Source organism: Onychomys torridus, chromosome 22 (assembly GCF_903995425.1).
Source record: "Onychomys torridus chromosome 22, mOncTor1.1, whole genome shotgun sequence".
NCBI lineage: Eukaryota > Metazoa > Chordata > Mammalia > Rodentia > Cricetidae > Onychomys > Onychomys torridus.
The window spans coordinates 25,537,349-25,549,861 of NC_050464.1; the positions used below are offsets into that span (position 1 = coordinate 25,537,349).

The following is a 12,513-nucleotide window of genomic DNA, read 5'->3' on the forward strand; positions in this document are numbered from 1 at the left end:
TGCTGGGATTAAAGGCATGTGCCACACCACTGGCTAGAATGTTCTTTACAAGAGAAGCTGGGCACTATGTCTAAAGCTACTTAAACTGCCTACGATGGTTTAATTTGTCAACTTGACACAACCTAGAATTACTAGGAAGAGAGTCTCAGTGAGGGTTTGTCTGAGTCAGATTGGCCTGTGGACATGTCTCTGTAGAGACTGTCTTGGTTTAACTGATAGGGGAAGACCCAGCCCACTGTAGGTGGTACCATTCCCTAGACAGGGAATCCTGAATGATATAAATATAGAATAGGGTAGGAGGAAATGTGCATGCATTCATTTCTCTTGACTTCGGATGTGATGTGACCAAAGGCTACTTCAAGTTCCTGCCTTGACTTCCCCCTCAATGATGGACTGTAACCTGGAACTGTAATCCCCAAAAAGCAAACCATTTCTCTCTTAAAGTTGCATCTGTCAGGGTGTTTTAGCATCGCAACAAGGAAGTAAACTGCAGCACCCCGCTCTTGGAGGAGCCCAGGTAGGGAGGAAAGAGGACTCCTAGCCACAGCTGAGTGAGTGAGCTACCCTAGACACATGCTCTGACCCACGGCAACCACAGCTTTGTGAGAGAGACCCCGTACTGTGAATACAGGCAGGTACCACCACAGCTAGCCTCAGGCTGACACTCAAATATTTCCACAGTAATGATATCATCAATATCTACCTGTTCTGAAGTGGCCAGGCTACCAAATTTAGAAAATTTGCTTAATAGAAAAAGTGGAGAGCTTGTATAAGCCTTCAGTTTGTCTTTGGGGAACAGGGCACTACATCTGGTATTTTTCAGTATCCTCCCCCTTGTGTGACGTTGGAAGCTTGAAAGGGGTGTACCTTGCAGAAGTCTGCCTCCTCTGTAGAGGTGAAGGGCGAGGGCTGCTTCCAGGTTCTCTGCTGCGATGAGCTTGGCAATTTCAGATGGGCTTTCAAAGTCAAAGGCATCTCTCAGAATGCACATGTGGCCTGCGGCTTCTAGGTGGTCCCTTCATAAAAGAGAGGGGGGGGGAGTTGGAGTTATCATTATAGTTAAGGCTTTAGAGATGGTCTGTAGTGAAAACACAGATGGGGAGCTAGAGGAGGAGACTGTAACCATCCATTCCCCAGCCTGCGAGTCCTCGGACTGTGGCTGTGATCAAGGCCGGATGTAATCACAACGGGGAGACACAGTGAGCCCCTCACCACCTTCAGTAGCATTGGACTACCTCAAAGCTCTGTCTGTCCGCACCTCTCCAATTCCACTGTGTCCTTTGTCCACCGTGCCTTCACTCTAGATGGTGCCCAAGAGGCGTCTTCTAGTTGCTGTCACTCATTTCTTTTAGATTCATTGATTTCATTTTAGGCTTCTGAGGGTTTTGCCTACCTGTGAGTCTGTGCACCACACAGAATGCCTGGTGCCTGCCGAGGCCAGAAGGTGTCAGATCCACCAGAACTAGAGTTCTAGATGATAGTGAGCTGCCATGTGGGTACTGGGAGCCAAATCCAGGCCCTCTGCAAGAGCCACAAATGATCTTAACCACAGAGACACCTCTCCAGCCCCTGTCACTTACTTCTTGGAGAAAGATTTTGAGGGGCAGGCATGATGGCCCCGTGGTATAAAGGCACTTGCTGCCAAGCCTAACAACCTGGATTCGATCCTATTGCAATCCATGTGATGAAAAGCAAGAACCAACCAAGTTGTCCTGTTACCTCTGATAGGAAATCACATGTCCACACGGTTGGGATTTCCTAGCGGACCGCCTAGTTATTTCCGGTTCAAAACAGCCATTTCCAGGTCAGAACATCTTGCGTGGCTAGGACTCCATGGCTTTACATGGTTCCGTAAAGTGCGCGCAGCCATGTAATCTATGCGCATGTGTGGAGTAGCCACATGCAGTCCTGTACATATGCGCGGCTCACTCTTTAAAAAGCCGGCACCATTTTGCACAGGTCTCTCTCCTCTTCTCTCCTCTCCTCTCCTCTCTCCTCCTCTCTCCTCCTCTCTCCTCTTCTTCTTCTCTTCTCTCCTCTTGTCACTCACCTGTGTGCTTCACACAGGCCTGTCACGTCTCTTCCTATCCTATATTAAAAAACAGCTCTTCTGTGGATTTGTCCGGGACATGTTCCTTGCAGGATAAGAGCACCACCTAAATAACTAACAACCTCCATATGTACGCCATAGCATATGGCATGTGAGGCTTCCCCGGACACTTCCTGCTCTATATTAAATATATAAGTAAATCAATAAAAATGATTTAAAACATTGTAAAGACTGTCCCCCAGTTTGGGCCCCTACCTTAAATCTCTAGAAATAGGAGCTCAATGAAACCTCTTTTCTTTATAAAGTTACTCAGTCTCAGGATTTTTGTTACTGTACACAAGACTGGCCTAGCATGGGTCATCTGCTATCCAAATGCAGTGTGAAAACAAAAATGCCTTGGGAAGAAGCAACAGACTGAGGCCTCAGTGCCATGCTCACTCTGGGGTATGGGGTGAGACTCATCCCCTGAGCTAACATCTCTTTGTGTAAGGTAAATACATAACATGCTAAAGGCTCTGTGCAAATAAAGCCAACTCTGGAGCTGGAGAGATGGCTTAGAGGTCAGAACACTGGCTCCTCTTGCAGAGAACTCCAGTTCCAGAGGATCTTATACGCTCTTTTGGACACTGCAGAAACTGCAAACATACAACGCTTACATGTGTATTGAGTGTGTGTGTGTGTGTATGTGTATGCATGCAATAAATTTTGTATTCTGAAAAAAGAGTTCTTCTAAAATAAATAGAATCAAAACATGAGTCTGAAGACTTAAGTGCTCCTAAAGTATATTGTATTTTTATTCTTTTATTGATTTATGTATTTATTTATTTCCTAGTATGGGAGATTCAACCTATGGCTTGACACAAGATAGGCAAGAAAGATATCATCACTGAATTACATACATTCCCAGAGCCTTACCAGGTTGCTAGGCTGGCCTTGAACTCACTCTGTAGTCCAGGCAGACCTTGAACCTGCAGTCTTCCTGCCTCAGCCTCCCAAGTAGCTAGGATGACAAACCTGTGTCACTATGCCTAGCTCACTTTGTGTAAGTTGGTCATACGATTTTCACTGTTCAATTTGATTGGTCATTGTAGGTCAATAGCACTGCCCCCCCCCACACACACACACACTCTACTCTGGGGAGTGTAGAAACACTGGGGGCCCCTGGCCAGTACTCTAGGAGGAAGCCAGCTGATTCTGCAGCCGTAGGAAATGAGAAGCTGTTGATAGAGGGCAAGGGGTATAACCTCTCCTGGAGAGTGAGTACCAGAGAGATCAATGACCTCTGCTGAGTCCATACAGAAGAAAGGGAAAGGAAGCCTCGTCATGGATAATGAGAGTCATGATAGCAAGTTGTTCTTCATCTACTAAATGTCCTTTACACAGTATCGTGACACTCTCTGCATGATCTCATAAACATTCTAAATTTAAATAAAAATAATGTTTAATCTTAATGCACTGTGGACTGAAATTTTGCCCAGGTGGCTAAGCTGACTTATCACACTTCTAAATTGCTTTGTCCTTATCCCTTCTGTCAGATAATAACTCAAATCAATAATAAAGTCACAAAGTACCTATTATGCCTAAGGAATTATGTTTTTCTTTCCTAGCAAAAGATTTTTAAAGAAAGAAGCATATATATATATATATATATATATAGAGAGAGAGAGAGAGAGAGAGAAAACTTTAACTTTAATAAATGGTTCATCATTTCCAAGAAGAGAGGGAACCAATTTGCATATTCATGACTTAAGATTAGAAATCACTCCATCCGCCTCCACCTAACAACAGCCCTATATTAAGACTTATTTATATGGTTTTTAAATTATGTCTATATGTGTGCATGTGCACCATGTGCATGCAGTACCCACAGAGGCCAGAAGAGAACATCAGACTCACTAGAGCTGTAGCTACAGGTGGTTGTGAGCCACCATGTGGATGCTGGGAACTGAACTCAGTTCCTCTACAAGAGCATTAATCACTCTTAAACGCTGAGCCATCTCCACAGTCCCTACAGCCCTCTTCCTATTCTTGTGAACAAGTAAAAGTTAATTGCTTCTGTGTGTCAAAGATGAGAATTTCCATAATCGACAATACCTGTGTTTACAAAAAAATACTAGCACAAGGAAATTAAAACCAGGCATGGTGCTACGTACCTGATATCCCAGAGCCTAGGAGGCTGAGACAAGAGAGTCTCTGTTGAGTTTGAGAGTCATATGGACTAAATAATGCCTTTCAGGATAGAGGAGACCATGGCACTTAACAATGACAAAAGTAAAGGACTAGGGACATATCTCAGCAGCAGAGCACTTGCCTAACTAACATGCATAAGGCCCTGGAATCCATCCCCTGAATTATGAACTTTCTTTCTTTCTTTCTTTCTTTCTTTTTTTTTTTTTTTTTTTTTTTTTTGTTTTTTGAGACAGGGTTTCTCCATGTAGTTTTGGTGCCTGTCCTGGATCTCGCAAATGAGCCAGGTGATGGTGGCACATGCCTTTAATCCCATTACTCGGGAGGCAGAACCAGGCGGATCTGTGAGCACTTTCTTTTTTTATATTTTACATTTATTTCATGTGTATGAGTGTTTTGCCTGCACATATATATGTATATACACCATACACATGCAGTGCCCTCAGAGGTCAGAAGAAGGCATTGGGCCGGGTGGTGGTGGCTCATGCCTGTAATCCCAGCACTTGGGAGGCAGAGACAGGCATATCTCTGAGTTCAGGGCCAGCCTGGTCTACTGAGCTAGTCCAGGACAGGCTCCAAAGCTACAGAGAAACCCTATCTTGAAAAAAAATAAAGAAAGAAAGAAAAAGAAAAAAGAAGGCATTGGATCCTCTGGAACTGGAATTACAGATGGTTCTTCATCAACATGTGGGGGCCCGGAACTGAACCTGGGTCCTCTGCAAGAGCAACCAGTGCTCTTTGCCTCTGAGCCATCTCTCCAGCACCACGCATGATATACATTTAAAGGGTAGATTTTATGGCGTGACAAGGATGTCTCACATGGGACAGGATGGGGCATTTCTGCAGGAAGGCTTTTCATATGCTACTGTAGCACAAGCCAACTCCCTTTCCTGGGTTCTCATCCCCCCACACTTCTGTCAGAGGGTCACATATAACTAGGTAATGCTTTGTGCATGTACATGCCAGAACCTTCTTCCAAATGGCCATGCTTGTTCTGACAGATCTGCACAGCTCTGGTTGCTGGCTTCAGGCATGCAAGAGCTGCAGGGGTCGGCTCCGCTACACGAGGACCCACCTTGCCTTTGATACTCATTTGCCAAATGTCTAAATGCAGACTGCCTTCCAACACCTGTTGCTTATGGCAGAAAGATAAAATAGTCTCTTTCCGACGGGTGGTGGTGGCACACGCCTTTAATTTCAGCACTCAGGAGGCAGAGGCAGGAGGATCTCTGTGAGTTCGAGGACAGGCTCCAAAGCTACACAGAGAAACCCTGTCTTGAAAAACCAAAAAGAAAAAAAAAAATAGTCTCTTTCCAGGTACCCATGATTTCCTGAGTCCTTGTTATGGTTTGGATGTGAGATATTCCCCCAGAAGTTCATGTGTTGAAGAGGTGTGTGTGTGTGTGTGTGAGAGAGAGAGAGAGAGAGAGAGAGAGAGAGAGAGAGAGAGAGAGAGAGAGAGAGCGCGAGAGAGCGAGCAGGTGTAGTCTTTGGGTGGTGACTGACTCATGAAGGTGCTAATAGAGCCCTCCATACTCAGAGGTCTGAAACCTTCATCCAAAATTCTGCTTTCTTCTTCTGACCTCTCTCAAGAATTTTGTCACAGAGATTTAAGTACATTCTTCTGGAACAGAAAACTTGAAAACTTCTCCCATGGATTCTTCAAAAGGTAGTGGTGGCGCACTCCTTTAATCCCAGCACTCGGGAGGCAGAGGCAGGCAGATCTCTGTGAGTTCAAGGCCAGCCTGGTCTCCAAAGTGAGTTTCAGGACAGGCTCCAAAGCTACACAGAGGAAACACTGTCTCGAAAAAAAAACAAACAAAAAAAAAAAATTTTTTTTTTCCTACCCAAAGCCTGGCAATTGCAGCAGAACTCAGCCAGGAAGAGACAGAGCTGTGGTGAAGAAAGGGAGAGTGATTCCTCGCTGCTGATGGTGTCTTCCCCAGGAGGCTTCAGATTGCTCCTGGTCCCTAAGGTTTAGCAAAAAAAAAAAAAAAAAAAAGTTTGCTCGCCAGCTTGCCCTGGGTGAGGCAAGGGCAGCTACCACCCCCTGCACAAAGTCCACTTCTTCCCGTGAGAAATCTGGTGCAACACTCTGCTCTACGCCAACCTGACCCTAGAAGCGTCGTGCCCCTGAGAGCTGAGAGTACTCGGCACTTGGCAGCATTTCCCAGGAATCCTCAGGAGTGCCACCGACACTGTGCTCCGTGGGGATCTCAGGTGTGGGGCGAGAACTGCATGGCATGATTCCGAAGCCAAGGTTAGGAAACGTTCTGTGGCGGGGTGGGGTGGCCCCCGCGCCTACAATCCACGCACTCGAGAGGTAGAGGGAGAATGATCAGAAGTTCCAGGTCTTGCCTAGCATGAGCCAGGCCTGTTCCCGTTGTGAGGTGGTGGGGGGTGGGGTGTTCAAGGTCTCTCAGCTACATGGCCAACTGTTTCAAAACTGATGATGAGGCGGGTGGCTGTGGCTGGAGAAATGGCTCAGTGGTTAAGAGCAATGGATGCTCTTCCTGAAGACACAGATTCCGTTCCCAACACCCACGCAGTGGCTCACAACTATCTGTAACTCCAACTCCAGGGGATCTGATGCCTTTATCCAGCCCCCATGGACACCGGCCACATACGTGGTGCACAGTCATACACGCATATAGACACATTCAGGCAAAACACCCATACCTAAGAGTTAAAAAACTAAAAATAATAATCATCATCAAAATACTAGAAAAACCTACTTGAAGATGGAAAGTAAAATGTCTTTGGGTTTCTGGCCTATAGTTTTTGTCTCAGCTATTCAATTCAAGTACTGCCGTGAGAAAGCCTTTCCCATACAATGGAGTACTTTGGGGTTTCATTCTAAAAGAAGGGGTCAGCTGGGGATGTAGCTCAGTGGTGAAGTGTCTGCCTAGCATGCATGAGACACTGGATTCCCCCAAACTGCCAAAGGAGGGAAGGGAGGGATGAAGGGAGGGGGAGAAGGCTCCTGCTATCCACAAAAGCAGGGACTGATCCAGGTCGCTGTATTAAGATTAATTTGAACGATTGAAACGATTTTTGAGAATCAGCCACGTTTCCATGAGAGGAGGGGCTCTTTGAAGCCCTTGGCCTGGTCCTGGCTGGACTCAGTGACTGAGGACACTGCTCACATCACATCTTCTTCCTGTGTTACTGTCTCCACCAAGACGATGAAGCGAAGTCTGTTCTCCGCATTACATTTATTTTTGAGACATGTCTATGTAGCCCAGGCTAACCTTGAGCTCACTGAAGTCCTCCGACCTCAGTATTCTAAATGCTGGGACTAGACAGGCTCTTGCCTCTGCTCTAGGCTTCTGACTCTATGATTTTTTTTTTAAGTTGTGGTTTTGTTGTGGTGGTGGTGGTGGTGGTTTTCTGAGACAGAGTTTTTCTGTGTAGCTTTGGTGCCTGTCCTGGATCTTGCTCTGTAGCTCAGGCTGGCCTTGAACTCACAGAGATCTGCCTGGCTCTGCCTCCCAAGTGCTAGGTTAAAGGTGTGCGCCATTGCCGCTGCCCGGCTTAAAGTTGTGTTTTAATTATATCATAATTAATAATATTATATATTTATTTAAGTGTATGTACCTGTGTGCATGTGGGTGGGTGCCCAAGGAGCCTAAAAGCTGGGATCAGATCCCCTAGAGCTGGAGTTGCAGCTGAATGTGAGCTTCCTGTTGTGGGTGTTGGGTACTGAACCTCAGAGAGACACGTGCTATTAACTGCCCAACTATCTCTCCAGCTTCTTTTTTTAACTGGTCCCCCCCCCCCCCCCCGCACCCCCGCAGAGTCTCATTATGTAGCTCTGGCTGGCCTGAAACTCACTTAAGTAAACCAGCTGGCCTTGAACTTACAGAGATCGCCTTCTTCCACACATAGCTTGTTTGTTTATAGGCAGGGTCTCATGTAGCCCCGACTGGCCTTGAACTCATTATATAGTAGAGACTTACCATAAACTTCTTAGATTTCCACAGAGTGCTGAGATCACAGATAAGTACCACCACACCCAGCTGGTACAAGGCTGAAGATTGAACCCAAGGCCTAACGCCTGCTAAGCCAGCACTCTACCAACTGAGCCACAAGCACTCTACCAACCGAGTCATAAGCACTCTACCAACCGAGTCATAAGCACTCCACAATCAGAGCTACAAGCACTCTGCTAACTGAGCCACATCTGCAGCCGTCCCCATCGCCTAAACACATGAGACCCACAGATCCAGTCTCTGTTACCTGCCATCATACATCCAGCTATCACTACCTTCCTTTCGTGGCTGTTCTTAGCCTTTGGTGACCAGAGTCCTGCCCACATCTCCAGCCTTATCCCCAGCCCTGACCACAACAGGTTTGTTGCCTTGGCACTACCGACACCTTGATGTTGGGACACAGAAAATGACACCCCCATGTAAGGCCTCTGAGGCTAACCTCCTTTGCACCTGTCCCCTGTTCTCTGTCTCATGCAAAGCAAGCAAAGGACAACAAAATACTGAATTTCTTCTTCCCAGGGTGGTCGTAGAAATCTGAGCCCTCCCCTCCCCAACCCCAAAACCAGTCATAAAACCAGAAAATTCTACCCCCCACTTCTTGTGAAACTGGCCATAAAGAAATAAATCCTCTGCTACAGGATATAAACTGAAGTTCCAAGCCAAAAGTCACACCTCGAGGTCTAGAAAGATGGCTCAATGGATTTGGATGAAGACTGCTTATTGTATATGCAAATGGACCCCAGCACGCACATTAAAAAGAGGGGTTCAGGTGTGGAGAAAAGGTTCAAAGTTTCAAAGCACAAACTTTTTGCAGCACCTATGTCCAGAGGCTCACAACCACCTGTAAATCAGATCCAGGGGACCCAATGACTCCTTCTGGCCACTTTGCAAATGTACACTCACATATACATATCCCTACAGACACATACAAGTACACACAATTAAAAAATATTTACATATATTTATTATCCAGGCACAGTGCCACACACCTTTAATCCCAGCACTCAGGAGGCAGAAGCAGGTGGATCTCTGAATTCGAAGCCAGCCTGGTCAACAAAGCAAGTTCCAGGATAGCTAGGGCTATACAGAGAAACCCTGTCTTGAAAAACAAAACACACACACACACACACACACACACACACACACACACACACACACGTATTAAAGTCAAACATGTTAAAGTTTCTATGAGGCTGAATAATTAGAACTTGGTGGTTCAGACATCTTTAATTGGCTTATTAAGGACAGGTTGTCACTTATTGGGAGCTCACACTGTGATCCCCAAGTCCTATAAGAGCCCGTTGTCATATCCCATTGTGTCTGAGTTTGGCACTGTCCCATATTACTAGGAATCATTTACAGCCATTCACTGTTCTGTGAGCTTCTCTAAGGCCACCAAGGCCTCTCCCAAATTATTTACTAGTTCCCTTAGGAATGGCACACGTTCTCCAAGCCCTCTTCCCTCACAGAAAGGGGCATGCACACTTTTTGGGTTAATGAGCAATTATACTCCTTGCACATCATAAATTTGGGTATGTTTTCTCCTGTTTCATTAATCGGTGATCAGTTCGTTCCAGAGAACCTTGGACCTTTTCCCACGCATAGAATCAAATGTTAGCTAACATGTGCTTAACGTTTAAATGCTAATCTTAAACACAATCTGTTCTTCCCACCATGTGTACAAGACATGTTGGCTCTCACCAACCTTCTATACCTTGAACAGCTCAGAACAGAACCTCTGGACCTGTGTTATTGTTAGCCCTTCCAGACCTATCTTCCCAGATCTGGGTGGACACCTCCCCTCTGGTCTTAGCTTTCATGCTCCTTCTACTGAGAGAACAGCCTGAACCCTATTGCCTGAAGGAGCTCCTCCAACACAAAGGTCATATTATTTCGTTTTTTGAGATACGATCTCATATCTGACCTGGAACTTGGTAGTGGCAGAGGATGACCTCAAATTTCTGATCCTTTCTGCCTTCACCTCCCAAATGCTGGGGTTATAGTCTTATACCACCATACCTGGTTTATGCGGTGCTGGGACTAGAACCCAGGGATTCAAGTATGCTTGCTTGGCAAACACTCTACCAACTTAGCCACGCTCCCAGCCTGGTTTCAGTTGCTTGATAGCACCAATCGCCCTCTGGAATGATGTACCTCTGTTTATTCTCCTTGTCTCTCTTTCACTGCAAAGAACTCTGTCTAAAACCAGCCCCAAGAAAGCCTGATGACTGAACTAGATCGAGGGGAAACTCAAAATCCAAAATCGCCTCTTCGCCAGTATATTTCAGGAAAGCATCCACCCTCCACTGGTTGTTCACGTTGATCTTGAGAGGAACTGTAACATTTTCTAGCTGAATGTGGCCTGTGAGGGCTGGAGTAGCCTCAACGGCTCTTTCCCATAATGAGGAAACAGACTCACAGAGAGGAAAGCCATTGGGAAATTTCATGAAGCAAGTGAAAGGGGGTGGGGTGGAGGTAAAAAGAGGGGAGAGCAAGCTAACTTCTAGGCCGAGTGGGCATGTAAGCATTTACCTTCCACTGATACAGCCCAGCCCTGCTTGATCCAGGCAGGCAACCAGATGGCCAGAGGCTAATGGACCCGCCTTCCCCCGCCTTGTCCTGGCACCAGGCTTCCGTCCCAGGTAAACACAAAGCAAAAAGACTTAACAAGATAAGCTGAGCGTTCAGAAGAGAACCACATGGGAGGTGCGGGCAGGGAACAGAACGCAGACCCTAGATCCTGCACGTGCTGGACCATCCACCAGGACTCTGCCCTTCTCCAACCATGTAGCTCTGCCTTTCACTGCGATTCTCGGCCTTTCTCCAGCCACGTGGGGCCCCCCTTCGAATCCCAGGGCACTCTCCCCAAACCTCATCTCCGCATCCAGGCCTTTGGGGAGCCTCTGAGTCTTGCCCCAACCCCGCCAGCGCTGGCCCAGGCGGCCCCTCTGCCGCATCCTAGGGCACTCACAATCGCCAGATAGTGATAGGGTAGCGGCATCTGGGATCAAAGCTGCAGCCCCCTCGCACGCGCGCCGCGGCACCTGCGCCCACGGCCCAGCCGTTTGTGCACGCGCGGCCCCAGCGCCGGGCCCAGCCCCGCATCCCCAGGCGAGGGATGCTCAGGCCCCACAACATACCGTAGGCGCTCGGCCGTGACCGCGTTGCCGGTGTGTGGCCGCAGCACCGCCAGGAACAGGAGCCGCATGTCGCTACCGCCAAGGACTGAGCCACCAGGCCCCGTGGCCGCCGCAGGGACCGGGTGGACTCTTGTCCCGCCCGCCGCTCCTAGGCGGAGCCGCAGGTTCAGGAGCAGGGAGGGGAAAGGGGAGGGTAAGAGGGAAGGAAAGAGGGAAAGACAGGGAGGGGAAAGGGAGGGGGAGGGAAGGGGAGGGAGGAGGGGAGGAGAGGGAAAAGGGAAGGCTGGGGACTGGAGGGGACCCAAGAAGACTATCGGGTGGGTAGGGGTCACGAGCCCAGCTGTCAGGCATCCACGAGCTCAGGAAGTAGAGGGGTATCCACTGTTCTGGGGACCCAGAACACAGCTGGCCCTGTGCCTCCTCCCATGGTGGCCTTGAGTGGGCTCCCACATGCAACCTGGTGGCTAGGAAACTGAGACAGTCCCCCCACCCCCCACCAGGACCAGGTGAGATGTGAGGTGCAAGCCCACATGCAGAGAGGGGGTTCGAGCCTCACTCTGCACTTCCTTATCTTTGAGGGGACCCTGAACTCCAGGATGCCCTGGACTCTGAAGCCTTAGGGCACAGGGCAGGCAGTTCATCCTTTTTTAGACCCTGGCATCCCTGAACTAAGTTCAGTGAACTTCCAGAGGAAGAGAATGGAGCAAGGTTGGCTCGGGGATGCAGGTTTGCAGTTTCAGCAATACCGAGGCTGAGGCAGGAGGATTGCTCCACAAGATTCTGAGGAAGGGAAGGGAAAGGCGGACCCCAACAGTCCGGGATTTCTTGCTTGCTAGCCTGTTGTTCTGTGCCCTGAGCTGTATCCTAGCCCCAAGATGACTATGATGTGAAGCCAGGCTAGGTTTGTGGGAAGCCCAGGACCGAGAACCTCTTGCACTAAGTACACCTCAGCAGGAAGCAGGAAGGGTAGGACAGACAGAGCCCTCTGACAACATGACATGTGAGTGAGTTCATGGTGTTTCACAAAGACATGTGCAGCATTGAAAGCTGAGCAATATTATAGAACCAATATTTTAAACGTAATAACCCCTGAAATCACATTCTTCCCACCGGCAAAAACACCTCAACAGCTTCAAAGGGGAAA

General features: G+C 47.9%; 1 protein-coding gene across 2 annotated transcripts in view; it reads right to left on the reverse strand.

The window, feature by feature from the left end:
- Glt1d1 (glycosyltransferase 1 domain containing 1) overlaps nucleotides 1–11,576 on the reverse strand; it is a 70,123-nt gene extending 58,547 nt beyond the window's left edge. Inside the window, exons 1-3 of one of the 2 annotated variants that reach the window (XM_036172466.1) lie at nucleotides 11,370–11,432; nucleotides 6,085–6,207; nucleotides 868–1,016 (exon numbers count right to left, since the gene is read on the reverse strand). In XM_036172466.1, coding sequence (XP_036028359.1) covers nucleotides 868–991 — 124 coding nt within the window. In that variant the 5' untranslated portion in view covers nucleotides 992–1,016; nucleotides 6,085–6,207; nucleotides 11,370–11,432. Of the gene's footprint in view, nucleotides 1–867; nucleotides 1,017–6,084; nucleotides 6,208–11,369 lie in introns of both variants that reach the window. The other variant, XM_036172465.1, reaches the window with a different exon arrangement.
- Between the last annotated feature and the right edge of the window lie 937 nt (nucleotides 11,577–12,513).